The sequence below is a fragment of the Pleurodeles waltl genome, chromosome 5 (assembly GCF_031143425.1).
Source record: "Pleurodeles waltl isolate 20211129_DDA chromosome 5, aPleWal1.hap1.20221129, whole genome shotgun sequence".
Lineage (NCBI taxonomy): Eukaryota > Metazoa > Chordata > Amphibia > Caudata > Salamandridae > Pleurodeles > Pleurodeles waltl.
The window spans coordinates 694,895,552-694,918,071 of record NC_090444.1 but is presented as its reverse complement, the minus strand read 5'-3'; the positions used below and the strand labels follow the sequence as shown (position 1 = coordinate 694,918,071).

General features: G+C 46.0%; 1 protein-coding gene across 1 annotated transcript in view; it reads right to left on the bottom strand.

The window, feature by feature from the left end:
- Positions 1 to 22,520, bottom strand: part of WASF1 (WASP family member 1) — a 384,764-nt gene that overhangs the window by 115,857 nt on the left and 246,387 nt on the right. Inside the window, exon 3 of the mRNA XM_069234622.1 lies at positions 6,839 to 6,973. Within this exon, the coding sequence (XP_069090723.1) occupies positions 6,839 to 6,973 (135 nt within the window). The remainder of the gene's footprint in view (positions 1 to 6,838; positions 6,974 to 22,520) is intronic.

Sequence of the window (22,520 nt, the reverse complement as noted above, 5' to 3'; positions counted from 1 at the left end):
GAACAAAACCTTATGGTCAAAACGCGTCTTCTGGAGCAATAAACCTATATATATATATGTATATATACACATACACACACACACACACCTAGGCCACTAGGTAGTTATAGTTAGAACCTCGTCTCTTTATAAAAAGTGCTGCCTTACTTGAAAAAGAGGGGAGCCTCAAAACACGTACTCCCCAATCATTTTTCCATAGGGGTTTTGAACAGCGTTACTGGACGGAATTACACCAAATTTGGCAGAAAGGTAGGTCCTGATTCAGAAAGAGTGTTTTTTTTGTTTGGTATAATTCCATTCAGTAGTTTTAGAAAAATAAAGGAAAATTCAAATTTGGATATATAGGGAAGCGAAGGATCAGTGACCCCTCGTGCTGAGATCTGATTAGATGATAACACTTCGACAACAGAAGCAGTTGAAGTGTTGTCCGCCATCTTGGGACTCAGTTTCAGCTTAGTCAGAAAAATAGTAAAAAATAAAGAAAAGGGGCTTAGGTCTGGTGGTAGGGTCCCAAGGGGATACCCCTGTATGCTAAAAAACATTTTTTGAAAGTTTTACAGACTAAGTTGCGGTGGATCCGCCATAAATTAAAAAACAAAAAAACAAAGTGAAGGCTCCTGCGCTTCATTATTATAAAGCCTCGAGGTGGGCCAAGTACCGGGGGCATTTGTTTAAAAATGTGGGGGGAGAGGGGACTCCTGGCCCCCTCCCGCTGCTCCTGGGACTGTCACCACTACAGGGCTTATGATTCATATGCGGGGGGCCCCATGCCCTGGGGACCACAACCATCCCAGGGCTGTGATTAAATATGCAGGGGGGGGGCGCCCGGCCCCTTCCCGCTGCCCCAGGGACCACCACCTCCCTGGGGCAATCAATGCTATTTAGACGGGGGACCTGTGGCACCCCTGCAAACCAGGGACCACCACACCTCAGGGCAAAATGTAATCGATTTGCCCCCGCTGATCTCTGGGCAAATATTTAAAAAAAGAAAGTAACCCACAAGCCCCGGGGACCACCACTTTCCAGGGGCTGTGTGCACGTTGGAGGGAGGCAACGCAACACCCATCATGTCACAGGTACCGCTGTCAAAAACTGAAGCTTTCATCTCTGTCCCCTGATTTTTTAATATTTGGCAAGTGCACCAAAGTCATCTGCAACCCCAAAAATCAATTTCCTATAGCTGTCCAGTGACGACTGGCACTACATTTATATATGTGTGTGTGTGTGTGTACACACACACACTGTCTCTCTCTTTATATAGTTACATGACCTAGTTCTCTGTGTAAGGTGGGGTGTTGGCCATCACCGTGGAGATTGGGTACCTACGGGAGACTGGGTGCAAGGTCTAGCTCCATATGGATAAGGAATTACATGTTTTCCTGGGCTTGTGAGGTTTTCTAAATGTTTCTAAAGACGATTAATATATTTGTTTGTTCTTTTCCCTGCTTCCTTAACAGTTGTCACAATCGAACACAGACTGGCAGCATTGTTTTTAATAAGTTCTTTTTCTTTCTGTGCATGGTGAAGGTTTATATACATTGATTTTGTCTTATAGGGTGGACTCACACAAATGGAAGATGTGCAATATTTGATTTGAAAAGAGTTACTGTAAAAAAGCACTAGTTTGGATATAGGGGTTTAACTGATCAGTGATAAATTCAATGAACTTAAATTTACAACCACGTATGACAAATGTATTTAATATACCCACTGGGGCTTAATGGGACAAGGAGATGAACGATACAAATTTGTCTCAATACTATTGTTTAAAATAGAATTTATTTGCCTAATAGTGCTGATTACTGGTTGATGAGATCCAATGGTGGCTTACAACTATCTTATGCATGATAATAGTACTCATTTGTATGACTGAGAGAATATTTAGGAGAAATTATGCATAAGAACTCGATTTTCACCATACTCTGTACTTCAAAAATACCATTTATATGATAGAGTGAATATTTAGGATAAATTGTGGATATGAACTCCGTTTAGCACCACACACTGTATTTCAAAAATAACTGCATAACGATGACTGCCAGTTTCGATCCCTAAGCCCATTTCACGCCAAGCAATGTCCTTTTCTTTTAAATACGAGGTAAAAAAACATGGCAACCAGAGTGGAAAGGGTTGAAAGTTCAGGTGAAACGCATCCTCTTCCTAAGGGTTAATGGTATTACTAATGTAATCATCTCCATGTGAAACCACAGGCCTGGCAAGCCGGTCTTTCAAGCACCAACTGCAATCAGGCTGCACCTTAAAAAGCTGCCCTATCAATACGAAAATATATGTATGTACGTACATCCCAGTGGCAGACACAACTATAGTTAGATCAGGGCTTGCAAGGCAAATGCCTTTTTTGTTTTGCTAATAACCTTGGTGCTATTTGACAAATCTCCACAAAACTTTTCCCAAAAATATATTTTTTGCCTAGTTTATGCGTGGAAAGTTTCAGGGGGTGATTTGTCATGCGGGGTCCAAGAAAAAGGGGGGGGGGAGGAGACTCAAAGCACAAAATTACCATGCACAGTCCATAGAAAATTTTAAGAAGCATGACAGCAAAAACTTAACAGAATTACACCAAATTTGGCAAGAAACTAGATCTTGGTCCAGAAAGCATGCTGTTATTGGTTTGGTGTAAATCTGTTCAGTAGTTTTGGTGATATCAAGCTCCAAAAAATATTATCTGGACGGTTGTGTTTGAGGGACTCTCTCAAGAACCCATCCCCCGGGGCCAAACGTTTTATATTTAGGGGATAGGGCACATGTCTTCGCTCCTCAAGCCCAGGTGAACCTTGAGGATTCCATACTCCAGGGCCAAAAACTTTTACAGGAGGGAGCACACAACCCCGGTCCCTGAGCATCTCAAGGACCAAGTTCTCAATCCCTGGGGGCCAGCTCTTTAACAGTGTCTTAGGAAGCCCACCCCAAAAACACTAGGGAAAGAAGTGTGCTCCCACCTGGCAGGAGCTTTGAAAATGCTCTTACCAGGTGGAAGCACACTTCTGTTTTCCTGCCCATGCTCTTCTGGGCAGGGAAACTGTAAATGTTTCCACCTGCCAGGAGTCAGCAGAAGTAGCTGCTCCGCCTGGCGGGAGCAATGGCAGCTTTAGGACATTAAGCAGATGGAGCCACACGAGTCCCTGGGGCTCTCCTCTCGCCCCCCTGGTTATGTTTAGCTCCATTGGATGGACCCCATCTGACCCATTTGGATTTGGGGAGGGGAGCATGTGCTCCTCTCCCTAAATAATGAGGTTTTTAGCCCATAAGAGTTGGGTCTCAGGGTCCACGTAGGCTTCGGGAGGGGGATATGTGGCCCACCTCCCCTATATTTAAAGTATAGCCCTGGGGGATGGGGTCTCTCGGGTCCACTTGGGCTGAGAAAGGGGGGCCATGTGCCCACCTCCCCTAATGTAAAAGTATTTGATACCAGGAGATAGGATCCTGGGGCCTCATACTGCTGGGGGGAGGGGAACTAAGCACTCCCATGCCCTAATGATATATTTGTTAGGCCCAGGGCCAATAGAGGCTTGGGAAGGAGGGGGCTGCATGACTATCTGCCCCAGTGGGGGTTGGCTACTTGCGGGTGTTGGATGCAGGGCCTGTTCCTAGACTAGGCCGTTTGGCCAGCTAGATGCTGCACATGGCCAAAGGCTACGTGGGGGTGGCTGCTGTGCACAGTGGGAGGTTGGCTTTATGTATGGTAATAAAATATTACTTTACATTCAAAGAACTTCAGAAATTCACTGCGTAAACAAAACGGTAAAGTGATGTTATATTTAGGTGAAAATTTCAGTGCCAACATATTGTTTTAAAGTAAAATAAAAAAATAAATAAAAAACACTGAGATTCACTAGTTATAGTTAGCTCTGGTAACTAACTCTAGCCCCAAGGTAGCTAAAGCTTGTGCCCTCGCCATGCACTGCGAAGGACCTCCCATGTTAAATTACTTGTGACATGTTCGATGGCATCATTGATAACATCACTGCAACATCTGAAATGACATATTTGATGACAAGACTGTGAATGGTGGGGCCGCAAGATATGCTTATCAATAAACGTCATAAGTTGTGCTTGTTTGTTTGAGTCAAAATCCTAACTGTTTAGGAATGTGATTGTTTTCAGTGAATTTAATTAACTTTATATATACACACATATATACATATACACATAATACTCTTGTGACTCTGTTCTTCTGGCTAATTAGTTGAACTAACAGTTAACTATTTGCGAAAATAAACGTGAACTTACAAAGCTCATAGGTGGTGAACGAGACTTAGGGGTTCAGATCCTCAGACACAATAAGGCAAACAGTATATTTCCAAAGACACTGGACGCTCTTTAAGGACTCCCTCTGATTGTCGAGAATTTCGATCTCTCATCAAGGTATGCATAAGCTGAACGTTATTAGGCGTGAGTAACGTCATGCCAAAGGTGATTAATCTGGTGCCACTTGTTTGGTTAAGGTGCCTCCTATAAACTGTGAGACCAAAGTCTAATTTAAAATGGTGGAACAGGGCAATGACATCATACTGCATGAGCCGCTTTCTAAAGGCTGTGAGTAATGTCATATTCTGATAATGAAGAAGACAAATGTATTTTTAACTATCCATGAACACCTATATAGGTTGTGCATACTTCAGGCAGTGCAGCTTTGTAGGCTAAAGGAGTTAGCTTGGGTGCTGATGATATTATGCCCACTGGCATTGTGAGCAGAGCTAGAGTGGGAAGGGGCCAGTAAAAGATGGGCCTGCTACCCTTCTCACAGGGTTATCATGAGACTATTTGCAAAGAAAAGCACAAGTTCCTGAATCCTACCCCTGGGGCACTACAAACGTTATGAGCCACCTGCTGATTAAGTGCAGCACGAGCAAGGACAAGCCAGCTAAGTTTCTTTCTTGGGGAGGAGCCTAACACGTGAGCACATGGGATATCCAGTGGCCACAGACACTCCGGGATTCTCTGTTATGATGGGACCCAAACCTGGCATAATGATCGCTGTTTAGAGCACACATTAGGTCATCTGAGGCATGAGGGTGCCCACACTTGGTACAATGCTCACTCTCATACAATGGTGCCCATCCAAGCTGGCATCATTGGAGCGGGAGAAAACATTCCTGGCGTAATTGTGTCCCTGGCTTTTCGGTGGCCAGGCTTTGCTTAATGGTGCTTCTGCTTGGCATGAGGTTGTCCCAGGCATGACAATGATTGCTCTGTATTACCGTAGACAACATTGGGATGATCATATAAACGTTAGCATAGTCATCCTTTGCATGCTCTCGTCATCTTTGCATCAGAGTGCCAACTCTGTCATAATACTGACCATGCTCAGCACAGCCTGGCATCTTCTCTGACATAATGCAGCTTCTGGAATATTAGGGTTTTGTGTGGAATACTGTGCGTGTCCCTGACATAACGGTGGCCTTCCCTGGCACAATGGTGGAAATACCTGGCATTTGATCGGTATTTCCGACAAGAAACTGTGATACATAGCTCTCTTTGTATATACAAGATACATATATCCATATGTGGCAACATTTGATGATAATGGTAGACTGGCGTTTTAAGAAAGAAATGTTTAAGTACTGAAAATGAAAAACTGGTATTTCAGGGTAGAAATACTAAAGTGTTTGGCTGGAAATCACAAGCTTTTGTTTGGAAGAAGTGAGTATATTTATCCACAATTAAAGGTTTTTTTAATAGCAATGTGTGTACTTACAGAAATGTACATGCTGATGCTGGAGGACAAAATGACTGCATTTCTAAAATGCATTTACATTTGACGCGGAAGAGATAAAGCATGCTGAGCTTGAGAGACGTACTGCTGGTGTTTACTTGGCTCCAGGGGTCACTTGAGCAAATATTTCACAACCTGGATGGAGCCACGTCGTCCTCAGCTGGCAACATATTCAGTGATTTCACATTCCCTACTTGTTTCAAGTAATCTGAGGATCAAAGGTTACAACCCCTTCTGATTTTAGTAAACTGAATAAAATTAAACATTGTAATCTGCCTAAACCTGCAACATCTGGGCAATCTGAGTGCTGTCTGAGGTTGTACAAATTGTATAGTTTGGATGTATATATGATCAGACACTGTGTGACCTTTTAATTCCCCCGCCGTCTCTTCTCATTCAAAATACAAGGGGTAGAAAGGACAAAAAGGAAAGCTAGTAGACAGCATAAGTGAGGAAAGATGCTGAATACATTTTGAATAGGTATTGGCAGCACCAACTGGGCTGGTACTGTCTGCCAACACATTGAATAAACCAATTCATCTTTGTACTGTAATGTAAATGTTTTTTGTAAACTTTTAACAAACATTTATATAAAGTGACCTATGTATGCCCAAGTGTACATATGGGCAGCCATCTCAAAGTATTTCTGTAATAAGGTTCACAAAAGTATTTTCAAGACAGTCGCCCTTGAGCACACTTGTATGCGCAGGTAGCCATCCTAGAAATTCCTTTGTAACAAACTTTTACAAAAATATTTGCATGATAGCTGCCACCGAGTTTAGACAGCAATGGACGCAAATGCCAGATGTCCCGTCGGAAGTATTACTGCAATAATGTTTCGTAAAAATACTTGCAAGATGGCCACAGGTGTGCATGGGTGCATCTGCTTCCTGAACACGGCAACCAAGATGCCGCCACTTTTACCACTGAATAAAGTATGATGCTTGTAACTTGCTTTTTGGGATCATTCTACCCACACCACTGTAACAGGGATGCAAACTGTCCTGTAGAACAGATTAGCCAATAGATTACACAGCACACGTTATGCACATAATTAATCAAGTCAGAGCATCAATCCTTGAGCAACCAATGAAGACTTACGCTCCTCTTCCTTAGGATCAAGCTGCGTAACACTGACAGACAACCGGTCCACGCGTTCTTGTAAAGAGTTTACCCGAAATGAAAAGCTATGCGCCTCATTGAACAGCTCCCCGAAGATATCTTCAGCATATTTACCTTAAGGAGAAGGAAAACAAAAACATGAAAGTAGCATCAAAGCACTCTTGTAAGATGTTGCTCGGTGTAGTTGGTGAGTTATAATATATAATGGCGAACCTTACGTATCTGTACAAAAAAAAACTTTATCAATCATAAAATAATCCCAGGATTTAAAAATCCAATTAAACGAGGTAGAAGGTTTTTTTTCACACATTTCAATAAAACTCCTCCCTCTTCTCAAGTAGGCAGCAGTAACAGCTTCTGCATTTATGAAATATTTAGGGCTACACATAGGCAGCTAGAAAGTGAAGAACAGATCCCATATTTAAAAACAAGCATTGGCACAGCCAATAGACCTCTCCGTTGGGAAGTATAGGCTTTGCAAATAGTTTTAGCCAATTTCCACAGCATCCCTTAAGTTGTGCAGCATGGCTAATAAACAAGAAAAAAACAGAAGCCTACTTGGTGTAATGCTATCTGTATTTTAGCTCCATCTTGACCACTGACTCCATTTTCTGCCTAGCTTAACTTCAAACACCGTCATATTGGTGGTGCAGGTATTTTTCTGCGCACAAATTATGCAACATGTTTCTCACTTCTCTCACTCTCTTTCTCACCAAAGCAGGGACATAACATGGAGGAGTGAGGGAGAGATAAGAACGTACCAGAGAATGTTTATGGTATGGCAGGGAACAGTTCTGTCTTGGGAGCGCACCTTGGGATTTGGTCAACCTCTAAACAAGCTCTTTCAACACGGACCTGGTACAGCCAACGTTTCAACAACACCTTACTGTACGGGAGGGGGGAGTTTCTAGAATTCTCCTCTCCAGATTGTTAAAAGTATTTAAAGAGGGAGGCTTGACGACCGGGGTTTGACAAAACTCATTTTCGGGAGGGAGACACCTTTGCACGGATTCCCATTGTGGGTAGTTCTCTCTTTTCACAGTCGTTTGGGTTCACAGCTTGCAGCTGGCAAAGAGATGATGTCTATGTCATGCCCTATGGCGATGCATTTTTAATTCTTATTTTTATCTTTGCTTTGTGCATAAATATATAATCACTATATATAGATATATTATCCATGGTTGAAGTATTGTATTTTCTTTGCTTCTATGATCATTATTATTATTGTGATTATTTTCACAAGTGTACTTGTGTTTCTGCATTTGACCTAAACGCTTTCCCTGTACGAACCTTGAGAATTGCCTTGATAAATTCATTGCTCAGACTAAGAGTGCTGCATTGTTGGCATTCCTTTCATTTTGTCTTCTCTCAGTCTGAAGTATAGCAAAACACTTGGCCAGTTGTGTCATTTTGTAGGTGTGTGCACCAAGCATGTGGAACCTATAAAATGACTAAGGAGTTTTTTTTTGTTTACCTTTAAGAGTTGGACCAGTAAATGAATAAGTAACTCAAGAGAGTGGGGGAAAGAACGCAGGTTGGGGGGAAGCAGCACTGAGGGCTGGAAAGAAAGCAACACTATGGCAGGAAAAAGCAACATGGAGGGTGAGTTTACCGAAACTGGGGTTCATGAAGGAAGCTACGTGTGGTGGAGCAATAGAGAAGGCACAAGTAGGGAAAGCAAATGGAGACAGAGCAACGTGGGGGTTGAAAGCAAACAAAAGAGCGAGCGCAGCATGGAGCTAATGCGCACACGACAGCGGCTCGATGGTTAAAGCGGACTAAAAGCAAAAGTGTACATAAGAGGGTCTCAAATGAAAAAGCTGTGGAAAATCACAATTTTATAATGTTATGAAAAGAAAAGCCCTGGGAGAAGCAGGCAAACGTGAATTGGTAAAAACAAGTGCAGGTAGGGGAAATGCATGCAGTCGCATGGAATGTTTTTAGAGAAAGAAAAAAAAACGCTCCTGAAAAACAGACACTTGTGGAAGGATAAAAGTCGTTAGAGAGACAGTAAACAAACTGCGGTCCGTGGGGAGAGACAAAGACTAGATGGACAGGCTAAAACAAATAGAACCATTGAACAGAAAGCGAGTAAATAGGAGTGACAAAACAAAAAGCTGATGGAAGGCAATAAGCGGAGTTCATTTTCAGCTACTAGCATGTCCCTCAATAAGCCTTTTTGGAACAAGACAACTGCACTGTTTGGCAGGCTTCGACCTAATGATGGCCCCTAGAGGTGTTCTGGTTGATCTCAATCTTAAACCTCTGAAGCTTTGGATGATCCTCAAACAGTCTGGTTGAAGGTGAATCACTTTCTACGTGCTTAAAAAACACACACTTATCGTTTTAAACTGAAATAATAACCTAACAAAGAAAAAACAGTATTTTAAAAAGATCGAAACCTACAACAAATCTGAAGGCACTGTGGTCGTTGTAATGGTGCCTTAGTCTTGAAAGGAGCTGTAGAAATGTGTTTAAAACAAAGGTGAGCAAACCCAACTTAATTGTAACCATTTGTGCCCATGGTGAAATCCCTTGTACTAATGCTGAACCTAAAGAGAAAACACTTTGAAATACATTCCACTTTAAACCTCAGGAATTTTATAATTTGTGACCATGTATTATTCAAACACTGAATAAACAATACTAGTGCTGAATTACAGATCAGGTGCACTGTGTATCAGTCTGCATTGCTGTCCAAATTAATTGGGCCCAGACCAATTATGTGTAAAAAATGAGCTATGCCAATTCATGCAAAAACCTTTGTAGTAGGTCGTGCAAGGTCAGTTTCTGCAAGTATCCTGGGCCTCTCAGCCAAAACAACCTACAGGTAGTGCCTACTGCAAAAGTCTCAACTGTAATCTTGCCAGTGGAGAACTTTCAAGACTTGTTTTGTGTTGATGTCAAGCCCTAAAGTAAGACACATTGTGGATCCTTAGTTTTAGAACTTCAGAAGCTTGGAAAGGAATTTCTTTGGGTGCTCGATGCAATAGATGTTGCAATAATCAAATTGTCCAATACAAGAGCTTTTACTAGATGGCATTACAGAGGCCTGGAAGGATTCATCACAGGAGTGGGAGCAACAAGTTGATGCTGCTGACTACTCTTTACCAGGGGACTGAACGAAAGTCTAAAGGTCTCCCAGATTCCTGACTTTGAAAGCTCTGTAAGGTGGTGCTTCTTGATTTCTCAGCCATTTGGATAGGATTTCGATCTTCACTCTATTCAGGCAAACTAAAATCTCTTTCATCCAGAAGAATATTTGGTTCGGGTAGGTAAAGATATTGACCCGAGTCACCGGCTTGTTTTCTAGCTGAAAATAGATTTGAGTGTTGTTTGCATACATCTGGAGGTTACTGTAGTCCTGCTAGAAAAGCTGTGCTAGTTGGTGAATGCTGATGTTGAAAATCAGACATGAGAGTAATGAGCCCTAAGACACTCTGTTTACATTGCAACTCTATAGTCCTACATGGAGCCTTGTCTAAGGTTAGCCAATGACTTCCGCCAATGTCTTACATTTTCTCAGAAACAGGAGATGGTCCCCAATATGATATGATACATTGCTTAAAGTTGATTAGCATGTGAGCTTTGTCCTTGTATGCATTCAAAGATGGCAGCAGGTATTCCATTCATTAGCCAATGCTTTCAATAACCCTTGCTGGCCTGAACTGAAACTGGCTGACACAGAAGTTGGGGCTAAGGTTATTGTAATCCTGAAGCAGCCTTGTACCATCCATCTCCACACTCTTGCATTGGTAAGGTAGACTGAGGTAGGTCGGTAGTCGGTTAGGACATTCTGGTCAGCAGCTTCTTTAGGAGGGACATGTAGAAGCAAGTTTCAAAGAACCAGGTCTGACCTTGAGTCAAAAGGATGAGTTGATCAGAACAGACAGATTTGTATTACCGGCTCTGCAAGTATGTTGAAGTTTTAGCTGACTGTTGCTCCTTTCTACTTCCTCTTTGATCAATGGGGGAGAAAGAGGTGAAAGAAGTTTGAATCACGGGCTGGGGAAGGGGCTGATAAGGTAAGAATTGAGGGTTATTCGAGATGGACGTATAGATATTTGTCACTTTAGATCCCAAGAACAGCAAGAGATCATTGCAATGTGGAACAGGGTGTTTATCAAGTCTTCTGGGTTGGTTATCTCCCGAAAGACGTTTAAAAAAAATCCTAGTTAAATGTAAGGTCTTTTGGAGTTGTTTTGTCAAACAGGGCTTTTTGTGATGTATGGCAGTTTGTACTACGGTTTATCCTAATTTGCTCTTGAGTTCTGCCACTACTGTTAGAGACTGCGGTTGGAACATTAAGAGTTACAGATCACGCTGAACCCCTCAGTATTGCTATTTTTACAGTTCGTTGATGTGACTGGTTGTGAGGACCGGTAATTGCAGGTGGTAGGTCGTTACAGCAGGTTCAACAGGTTTGAGGGATGACAGATGACATCAGTGTCAATGCTGTGTGTGAAGATAAAGTTCAAAGTGTGAACAGCTGCATGAATTAGGCAGAACACTGACTGAGGCAAGCCCAGGTCTTGCATATTTTCAAAAAAGCCTGAGGTAGGTTTTGAGTCTGGTCTTTCAGTGAACAGACTGAAGTCTTTCCTGGTAACATTTTTTCGGTTGATATCTGGAGGTGTAACACCAGTTCAAGGAATTCGTCCAGGAGAACATGCTATTACCAGGAAGGCATAAGAGTTCTGCAGTGACAAACTAGATTTTCTGATTGATAATGCTAGTCATGATTACAAAGTTGAAAATGAGACCGTACTTTGTTTCACAGTTCATATGATTTCTTTAAAAAACAGAAATGAGTCACTAGAATCAAGCTGTATGATACAAAATAGAAATAAATGTTGGATCTATAGTATCACAAATAGAGTGTTGGTATCAAATGGGAGTGAAGTCGCACAGAGCTAAGGGCCTGGTGTATAAAATTTCTATTCACAAAAAGTAGTTGCAAACTGCACACCAACGTATTGCAACAGCAAGGAATTTTGCAAATCAACCTATCTACTAATAGGTTGATTAACAAAATTCTCAATAGTAGTGGACTGCAATCCAGTATACCTCATCCAATATTCATGAGGTAGGTTGTAAATAGCAACTCACTATAATCAGAAGCCATAACAGGGGCAGTGGCCTGCTGGTGCTCAGCAGGCCATCATGTCTGTGAATGCATTTTAAATAAAGTCAACTTTTTTTAAGCAGACGGTTGTTCGTAAAGGAAACAGAATTACATTTGAAAAGAAAAGGGTGGTTTTTTTTGCTTGTTTGAGAGTCAGCACGGTCTACTCCTCAACAAACATTTTTATAACATTCACAAAGGGGACAGGGCCTCTACTGGACCCCTTCTTATTTGCAAATAGGTTAACCCCTTGTTTGGGTTGAGGGTAAAATTTCAATGTTTTGTGACCTCAACGAAAAGCTATTTGGAAGAGATGCCACATACACGCTCCTTCAAAAGAGCAATTCATTATAGGTTTCCAAACCCATTTTACGACTCGATGTAGTGATATTAGATTGGGAAATGGGTTTAGTACTTATCAAAAAGCCACTTAGCAATTGCAAACCCAGGGACTTTGGAAATCGCAGGATTATTGGCGGCAAAATAGCTTTGTACATCAGGCCCTGAGAACATAACTACTTGGTAAAACATATGTGGCAGACTGTTGACCAGGATGTAATGAACAACCCGATGAAAGGGCGAGCATAAGCCCAACAAGAATAGGCCAGCAGGGGGGCCTTGTACAGAGGAAAGTTAAGGGCTACCGGCAGTCTATATACTGTGGCCAGCTTGAGATTCTGATTGAGTTTGGCCCAAAAATGGAATACCCTCTACTTTATTGACCAGCCACTTAACCAGAAAATGCTTGTTGAATTTACCGGAACGAGGAAGGAGAATGAGGTACCTAAGGTTTTTACATCTCCTTTGGATTCAGCCCTGCCTTTTTGAGCAGGAGAGAAACTATACCCTTTTTACAAAAGTTAGACACAATACCTGTGCATAAAAACTATAAAGAGTATGTTAAAGATGGGAAACGAGTATTGGAAACAATTATTTCAAAATATATTTCATTTGTCATCAGGAAAAGCACATTACACAGTATTAGGAGCACAGTGGACCTCATCCTAAGACATAAGAGGAAGTTGATTAATTGGAGCTAATGAGAGGGACCTCAAAGAACTCTTATCACAAGTAAACAGATGCTTATGGATTTAGGGGGTTATTCTAACTTTGGAGGAGTGTTAATCCGTCCCAAAAGTGACGGTAAAGTGACGGATATACCACCAGCCGTATTACGAGTCCCATAGGATATAATGAACTCGTAATACGGCTGGTGGTAAATCCGTCACTTTTCCGTCACTTTTGGGACGGATTAACACCTCCTCCAAAGTTAGAATAACCCCCTTAATCTTCTCGCAGATGTTAAATATTCGGTTACAGGGAAAATGCTAAATCATTGCATGGAGACTCCTAAGGGGTGTCAGTAGGAGCCCCACATTCAGAAGCAAGAAAAGGGAACCCCACTTTAAGCAAATCCAGTTTGGGATTAGGAAAGCAGTGGTATAGGAGGCTATAGTTGTGTGAAACCTACCTTTGTAGGCATGAAGATTATTATTAAAATGTCCTGCAACTTAGGTGACTATCTACATCTCCAGTTCCTTTCAGTTTGAAAACAGGTATTCAATTAAAATTTAGGAAGGTAGAGCTGGTCGGTTAGTGAGATACAATCATGTCCACTTTCCAAGCGGGAAATAATTACCTCCTTCCATGATTAAAAGTTACAATACAGTGAATATGTTACAGTATACATGATGAGTTTGTTATGCAAAGGAGATTGCAAGAATGTTGGGTATGGCTTTTTCCTTTCTTTCTTTGTTCAATTAACTAGTGTACTGTTATTAACATCTACTGTTAAAATGCTACATTGAGTACACATGTACTGTTAAAAAAGGCTTCATACATATGAGTACCTTTGGTAATGCTCTTTCTGGTATATATTTCCTCTAAGCACAGATTTTTCACCTTATTAAATCCTAAGAGGTGCTAGACTGGATCCGGAAACCTCTATGTGATAGCTCCCATGTGCCAGACGTGGTTCCACTGGCTGTCCCATCTTTCTAAGTGATGACACAAACCTGCATGTATGTACCATTCCTGCGCACTGTTGTCAGGTCATAAAAACACAATTACTGTGCCCTGAGATGCAGAGCGACTGAAAACTGAAGATGCTGACAGTGTGGAAAGCCTGCAACTTTAAAACCTTCAACAATTCCCCTCTGCAGAACAGGGAGAAAGTTGGGCAGTAGGGTGCGTGCAGGATGGATTACCCATCAGAAAAAGCGTTGCAGAAGGTGAGTAACTTAACCTTCTCTTCTAAGGGATACTTCTAATTGGAAATTCCTCACCCTTTGAATCAAATCCACTGGAGGACTTCCCCAAAGGTGGAAACCTAAGTAATGGACTTTATACCACAAGTCTTGATTGATTCAGCAGGCACAATTACCCTACATGCAGAGCTGAGAGCCAATGCAGTACTTCCTGGTGAATTAAACGGACAGATGCTGATGTGTCAGATTGGCAGTCGTCCAACACTGAAAACCCTGCAGCCAGGCCCTTAGTCGCAGCCTTTGTAAACTTGGAATGAGTTCCAAGGTTCTTAGAAATCTCATTTTGTGCCACAGGTTAGCACAGCTTAATGCAAAGGCCAATTAATCTCAGTAAGTTTCTGAAATATCTTTTCTTTCTTTGCACTGGTGAATCCGACAAATACCTGATCAGTGCTCCTTAAGACAGTCAACTAAGGGCCCACTTAGAATCCAACCAGTGAACCAGGATCTGCACCCCACCCAGCTTGGTACAGTACCACAGGACAGCTGAGCTGTCCTGTTAAACCTGGACTGACCCGACTCTTATAAAAGGCAGAAAGGCCTTGAAAGTCAGATGGCTGGCATGCAGCTTAAGAAACTTGATATTGTATTTCGACAATGCTCCGGTTGAGAGCATAGACTGCTGACTGACCTCCCCACCCCAAGTCAAAGCATCAGCCTCTACTGCGAGTTCTGAAAGGGCAGGCAGGGTAGTCTGCCACAAGTTAGGTCGGCATCCACTGCCATATTCTCTTCAGATATGTGGATGTTCTCCGAGACACCCCTAGTGTCAGACCCACTGAAGGAAAATGTTCCACTGCAGAGCCTGCAAGTGCCAACAGGCATGAGGCCACCAGCAGTATGTGTGAGGCCAGGAAAACAGAAAGCCATTCAGGCCGGTGCCAAGGCATGAACCTGAAAATCTGGATCATAGCCTGAATATCCATAGCCTGAGTACAGAGGCGAAAGGTCTTTAAAAACACCATATTCGGGACTGACCCTTTAAGGGCAATCCTCTGCACAGGCTAAAGATGGGATTTCAGCTTACTGATGGAGAACACTGGGGCAGGCAGCAATGTTATAGTCGTTGTTCCAGTGGACTAAGACCACATAGGCGAGCCTGCCTTTCGCAGCCAGTCATCAATACATTTATTCCAGACTTCTGATGATGAGCCACGACCGCTGACAACACATTTGGGAGCATTTGGGGAGCCAAGGTAAGACTGAAGAACTTGAAAGTTCTTCAACCTCACAACAAACTAAAAAAATGCCTGTGGGGATGCAAGATTGGCACATGAAAATACATGCCCTGCAAGTTCAAAGACATCCTCCAGTCTCAGGAATCCAAGACTACCAGGACCTGAGTCAAGATCAACATCTTGAAAAGGGATAGGCAGGCTGCTGGGCAGTCTGTCAAGGCTGCATCTGTCAGTTGGCAAAACCCCTTGAGAACCCATGAAACTAACAATACTGCTGGTGCTACTGGGAAACGTCCTGAAAGCACTTCAGAGCTGAACAAACCTTTGTGTCAAAGAGCCTGGCTGCATCAAATGCTATTAATGATTTCTGGACATCTTCAGGGAACTCAATAGCACACATTCAGGCATGTCTAACTACAACGCTGATGTCCATGGTAGGTCAGCAGTGTCCAGACCGGCCCCAAGGATGTATTTTGCCAGATCCTGGCTGTCATGCACGGTTTGGGCAAAGGAAGCCTCAAAGCCCTCAGAGAAAGCAAGCAAGATCTCACTCACCACGCCTCCATCACTCCCCTGTCCATCACCATCCTAGAGGTGGTGCCCAGAGCTCCTCTAGGTGCCCACTTGATTCTGCCATCTTGAATCTAAGATGGGCAGAGGTCCCTGGGAGCATCTGAGTAGCCAGGTCAGGAAAGTGACGTCACAGCCCCCCCTCCTGATAGGTGGTCACCCACATAGGTCTATTTAGGGTCTCCCTCCTGGGTGGGTCCTCAGATTCGATGTACAAGATTCCAGCAGGACTCCTCTGCATCATTTACTTCATCTTCTGGCCACTGGGACTGCAACTGGACCCTCCAGGAACAGACTATCTGCAACTACGACGACGACTCGCTCTGCAACATTGCTTCTCTGGCTCCTTCCAGCAACTGCAACATTTGCCCGGCTGTGTATCCTCAGTGGGCGACAAGTCTTTAGTCTTCAGCCTGCACAAGATGTAAGAAGGAATCTCCCTTGGAGTGAATGAGTCACTCTCCTGCATCCACAGGCACCAACTGCAACGATGACCAGCTACGTGGATCCTCTCTCCTCTTGAACTGAGTGGATTTTGCATCACAGGTGGTGTTCTGGAGTGGTCCCTTTGGTCCTCTCTTCCAGCTATCCAGCTTGGGAGATGGTAAGCCTTTGCATCTCCTTGCAGGATAGTACCTCTGTACTCCACAACTCTTGCAGCTACCAAGGCTTGTTTGTTTCTCCTCCAAGGGATCTTCGGTCTTCGTGTAGGCCCAGCACCCAGCATTTATTCCTGCAAAGCACAGTCTCCTCCTTGGTGCTCTAACGACATGGGACACTTCTTCAGGTGGGCTGCATGGGCCTCACTGCGACTCTTGTGCCTACTGCCCGTGGGTTGCTTATGGTGGCTGCCTCCTCTTCTTGTGACTCTCCCAGCTGCTGAGGGTGACTTCGGACTCCCCTCCTTGGGTTGAGTCCCCTGGACCTTGCTGGTCCGCTTCAGCCTTGCAAAACATTCTTCTCCGACTCTTGCATTTGCCAAGGCTTGTTGGTGGTTTTCCAGCACCACTGACCAACTGCATCACGAATGCCGACGTGGGACATCACTTGCATCACTTCTGTAACTCCCCTTCTGCTCCTGTGCTGCTCTGCTGACTTTCATCATCCACCGTCGACCTGGTCCTGCATCCACAGAAGGGTGGGTAGTGGCTTCTGCCACAACCGGACATTCCATCACGTACTGGACTGGGTCCCCTCCCTTTGCAGGTCCTCTTCTGTCAGGATCCACCTTTGGGTTCGTCCAGTTGTGCCTGGGTCTTGCACAATTCATTTCCAAAGTCCTCCGGTTGGTTTTGGGGAAAACCAGGTACTTACCTATGCTCTCTAGTCGTCACCTCTTGGGGTTCCTAGTTCCTCTAGCTCCCCTCTACTGATTTCACTTACTTGGGTGGGGAACTGCCTTTCACATTCCACTTTTTTAGTATATGGTTTGATCCTCCCCTAGGGCCATCACTATTTGCTATTGCTTCTACCAATGCCTATTGCTTTCTATGCTAATTACTGATTGTTAAATGTGTATATTAGAGTGTGATTACCTACCTCCGGTTGGGGTATTGCCTTTACAGTATTTTAGTATTTGTGTTACTATAATAAAATACCTTTATTTCTGTAACACTGTGTGGTTCTTTCATGTGTGTAAGTGCTGTGTGAGCACAGTGGTATTGCATAAGCTTTGCACGTCTCCTAGATAAGTCCTGGCTGCTCATCCCTAGCTACCTCTAGAGAGCCCTGGCTTCCTAGACACTGCCTTCATTTCACTAACAGGGGATACCTGATATAAGGTGATAACACCATGGGTGCTCATCACACACCAGGCCAGCTTCCTACAGTGAGAACAAGGTTTGGGCCAAGGTGCCATAAAAGCTTGTCAGGGCTTTGTTAAAAGGAAGTAGGTGCTTAGTAGGCAATGGCCCAGAATGCAAATGTTTTAATTTGTAAGTTCACTTTGGTGTCCACCGTGGGCAGTTAAATTCAAAACGTTCACAGTTCTACTTCCAATCATCAAAAAGGACGCACTCTTCAGTAGGTTGGCCCTGGGGCGAATCCAGTACAGTTTCAGGCAAAGTGTCCAAACCAGTGGCATTCTGACAGCTGAGGTAGAGGCCAGCATCAGTATAAAGAGGTGGGGAAGAAAACTGTTCACCCCTTCATCGTCCTATTCTTTTTTAGGCACCTGCTCGAGCACCTGTAGAGCATCAAAGTTAAAACTGAAAATATTTCCCAATCTCTGGCAATACTTACGTTGAGACAAAGGAACCATAGGGGAATCCTCCCAATTTAAGGGCTATGCTTTAGGTATTTTGTAGGTCAACAGAGGCCAATATTTGGCTGAAGTCAGGTCCAAATCCGATACCAGAATTGGTGCAAGATGCATCAGCTCCCATCTGAGAAAAAGGACTGAATTGGACACTGCAATTGGACTCAGAGCTTATGAGTAGTGAATCTGCTATTTCTCACTGATTTAGAAACTGAAGGACAAGACTGAATCCTGCTTGGCCTGCATGTGCTTGCAGCAAGACTTGTCTTTTGATATTAGCTTGCACTTACCAGAGGACAGCTACAGGGACCAGTCTCAAAACTTTGAGTAAGACCTGTCCAGTTCATGTGCTTGACACAGGCATGGCCTTCGAATGCATCAGGTAGCCTTAGCATTGGGTCTTTGAGTAGAATTTGAAGTCAAGGAACCGAAGACTAACATCATTTAGGTCCACGACTGACATCTGCTTCCTACAGGCTTATCATGAGTTAAATTATGTGGTTTAGGTTTGGGCGTCAAGATGGCAGTCGCACTCTAAGAGCGCTCCAGACCCCTCTGTCATCCACCGCTAGAAGCTCTGTTTGTCCCACGCCCAATTTGTCTCCACTGTGCCATGGTGCCTGTTGGCGGGTACGACGATGCGGTGCGGGACCTGAGCGTGCCACACATCCACAGCGAGAACCGGTGAGAGGGCCCCGTCCTGCGGGGCTGCAGACCGGGGCCTTCACTGCAGCCTGGGGGTGCGGAGCCAGCCCTTCGGTGGCAGCAGAGGTAGCTTTTGGGGCCCCCGCGCCACGTCTGCTGACGGGTCCCAGCTCCAGGGGGCATAATCTCACCCCGTGTGCAGCGGGTGAAAAAGAAAGACCGGAGCCCCAGTGGAACGGGGTGTTGCGGCGGCCACTTCGGGCCGCGGGGGCAGGAGTGCCGCGGGCGTGGATTTTACCAGCACCGACCTGACCTGGCCCTGATTCGTGCTGCGGCCTACTGGAACTGGGGAGTGGAGGAGCAGTACGGGTGACCAGAGAGGAGGGCGCCGTGCAGACCCCGTGAGGCTGAAAGGGGCTGGGTGCCCCCCCCCCCACCCACCCACCTGCGCGAGGGAGCGGACGGAGTGGAGGAGGTTGAAGGGGGGAGCTGGGGTGCCACGGTCCCCCATACTCGCCAGCCCCTGGAGTACAGTGCCGTCCACGAACGGTGAGGAGATCCTGAGAGAGGGAGGGGGAAGACTGGAGACAAAAGAGGCGGCGATTACCCGCAGGCCACGAGATGTGAGATTGAAGTGTGGCGTAGGTGCACGGCAGGCAGAGTGACATCGCCCGGGAGGGTGTGGGCTGGCCCAGGTCCTGGGGAGGGCCCCGCTGCCTGCTGCCCCCTCGCTCTCCTGCCGACCACTGGTCCTGGGGGGGGTGTGGAGGGGAGCCTTGTTTCTGGTCACCTCCCCCCCCCCCCGCCCACTTCCCTGCTGACGTGGCCCTAGTGGCTGAACTCTGGAGTGCCTTCCCCTGCATTGAGCAAGCTTTGCCTGTGCCCCCCAGGGGGTGACTTGACAGAGACCCAAAAGAGATCACAAAGCCCCTGGACTGTGTGGCTCCATGGGGAAAGACAAAACCGTCAAACAGCCGCCGGCGTCCCAACAACGCATTGATCAGTTCACCAAGCAGGCAACCTCCCAGGAGGCAAGCAGTCAGACACCACAGGCCCCTGCTGCGGAGGGGATGAGTGCGATCCTCCAGGCCATTCAGTCCTCACAGCTGGCAGTTGAGACTAAAATTGGTGAAGTAAGGGAAGATGTAGGCCTACTGTGGCAGGACTTGTGGACAGCGGTGGGCTGCATCAAGGAGGTCGAGGACCCGGTCTCCCAGGCCGAGGACGAGATCACGGATCTTAAAACCAAAGTCGCCCGGCTACTGACCCGCACTGGTGAGCTCCACCATAGAGCCAAAGACGCTGAGAATCGCTCCAGGCGCAACAACCTGCGCTTCATTGGCTTTCCCGAGGGAGTGGAAGCGAACCAGGCGATCGAGTTTCTGGAGCGCTGGATCAGATCAGACCAGAGCAGCGACTGTCCCCCTGGTTTGCCATTGAACGGGCCCAAAGGGCGCTGGCGCCCAGACCCCCACGGTGAGGACCCACACGGCCAATGATCGCAAGATTTCTCAATTCCAAGGACTGAGACACTACCCTCAGAGAAGCAAGAGCGCACCTGGACCAAACCTGGGACAACCACAAGATCCTAATTTTCCCAGACTACACCCAGGAAGTGCAGGCTAAACGTTGCTCCTATGAAGGAGTCAAGCAAAAGCTTTGGGCAATGCAGCTGACCGACATGCTCCTTTTCCCTATGCGCCTTAAGATCCTCAAGGACGGGAAATCCTTCTTCTTCTTCGATTCGCCCGAAGCTGCGTGGGACTGGCTCACTGAGGAACACCGGGAGGCCCGGAGGGATCACCCCCCGATTGGAGGATGACTCCCCGGGGCCCGGCCACGTCAACTTGCCGGGATCACGAGGGGGGCGCAGACGCACCCGGTCCACCGAAGGAAACGGAGTGATCTGAACAGCTCACCTGCAAAGGAAGTACCACCGAATCCTGATCGTCCGAGAAGCCAGACTACACTGGATGGCCCAGGAAAAGAGACTTGCGTCAACCGTGGAGGAGGTTCGCCTCAGCCAAACTCCCTCGCTATCAAAATGCAAAATGCACGGACCCTATGCAATTAAGGGAGAGCTGGGAGGAAGGCCCCCTGCCTGGCACAGGACGCGGGACAAAGGGCGGCCACATTGCAGAACTCCAACTACATGGAGGGGCCCACCACTCCACACCACGGCAGACACTTTGTTTTTGAGTTTCTGGTTGTGTTTAAGGGCGACAGATGCTTCAGGGCTGGAAGTATGGGGTGGGGGCAGTTGGGGGGATGGGAAGAAATATCAATGCAGCAATCTAATGTTCCATTGTGGTTGAGTAACAGGATATACCAAGCGGGCTTCTCCGTGATTCTAGGGGGGTAGCTATCCTGCTACACCGCTCCTTACCCATTGTGATAACTGCTTCCTAGTTGGATCCGCAGGGACGCTATGCAGCAGTGTCCGGCATGCGCGGGGGCGGCCGGCCAATATCCTGAGCGCATATGCTCCTCCTGGAGTGTTTGAGCATTTCTTGGCCGCCCTCCAAGAGGTAGTGGCAGGGCTTCCCCCGGGACTGGCCATACTAGGGGTGATTTCAACTCCGTCATGAACCCTGTTCACAAGCCGCTCGACTCGGGCTTCCAGACTGAACCGCTGGGCAGAGGGCCTAGGCCTCTGATGTGTGGCGGATTTGGCACCCTAGAACGCGACAATATACGCATACGTCGGCAGCGCACCACACCCATGCAAGAATGGACCTGCTCCTTATGCCAGCCCTGGATGTTCCTAGAGTCACGGGGCAGATATACTATCACACGGGGTTTGAGATCACGCACCACTACTCATCCGCATAGATGACATAGACGTCACCCAACCCCATCTGTGGCGACTAAACGCGTGGTATTTACAAGACGTTTAGACCCTTAGAGGGCAGGCCAAGCAACTCTTCCACGTGCGAGAGCGCGCGTGGAACCAAAGGGTGTCGGAACTCGAGGCAAGGGTGTTACGACTCGAGCGCCAGCTCACCGCCTCTACGCACACGTCCCTAACAAAGCAGCTAACCCTGGTCAAAGAGGAAATCAGGCATTCTACTCTTGAAAAGGCGAAACACATGTGGCGAGCCTCAGCCGTATACGGGTGGGGGACAAGAACGGAAAGCTCTTGCACTGGCTCGCAACTCGACCCATGGCAAACAGAGTCGTCCCTGAAGTCGTCGACGGATCGAGAGCAGTTTCACAGATGCCTTACGAAATTGCACAAAGCTTTGCCACCTATTACACAAGACTCTCTGAGGAGCAGCCCATGCCCCAAGTGGAGAGAGAGGCCCCCTTGCTGGGGGAGGTGTCCTTCCCTAGAATTTTGGCAGTAGAGAGACAAGACCTCAATGAGCCCATAATGCTCGAGGAGGTCAGGACTGCTATTTCAGTACTGGCTGCGGGTAAGACCCCTGGCCCCGATGGTTTACAGGCGGAGCTTTACAGCAAGTGCAGCGACATCCTAGCCCCTCACTAGCTCATCATGTTTGAGGAAGCCGAGCGGACGGGCGGTTTCCCCCCGGTTCTCGACCAGGCCGCCAAGGTGGTGATCCCTAAGACCAACCCCCCTTTGCTGCAATGTTCTGCCTACCGCACCATTTCACTT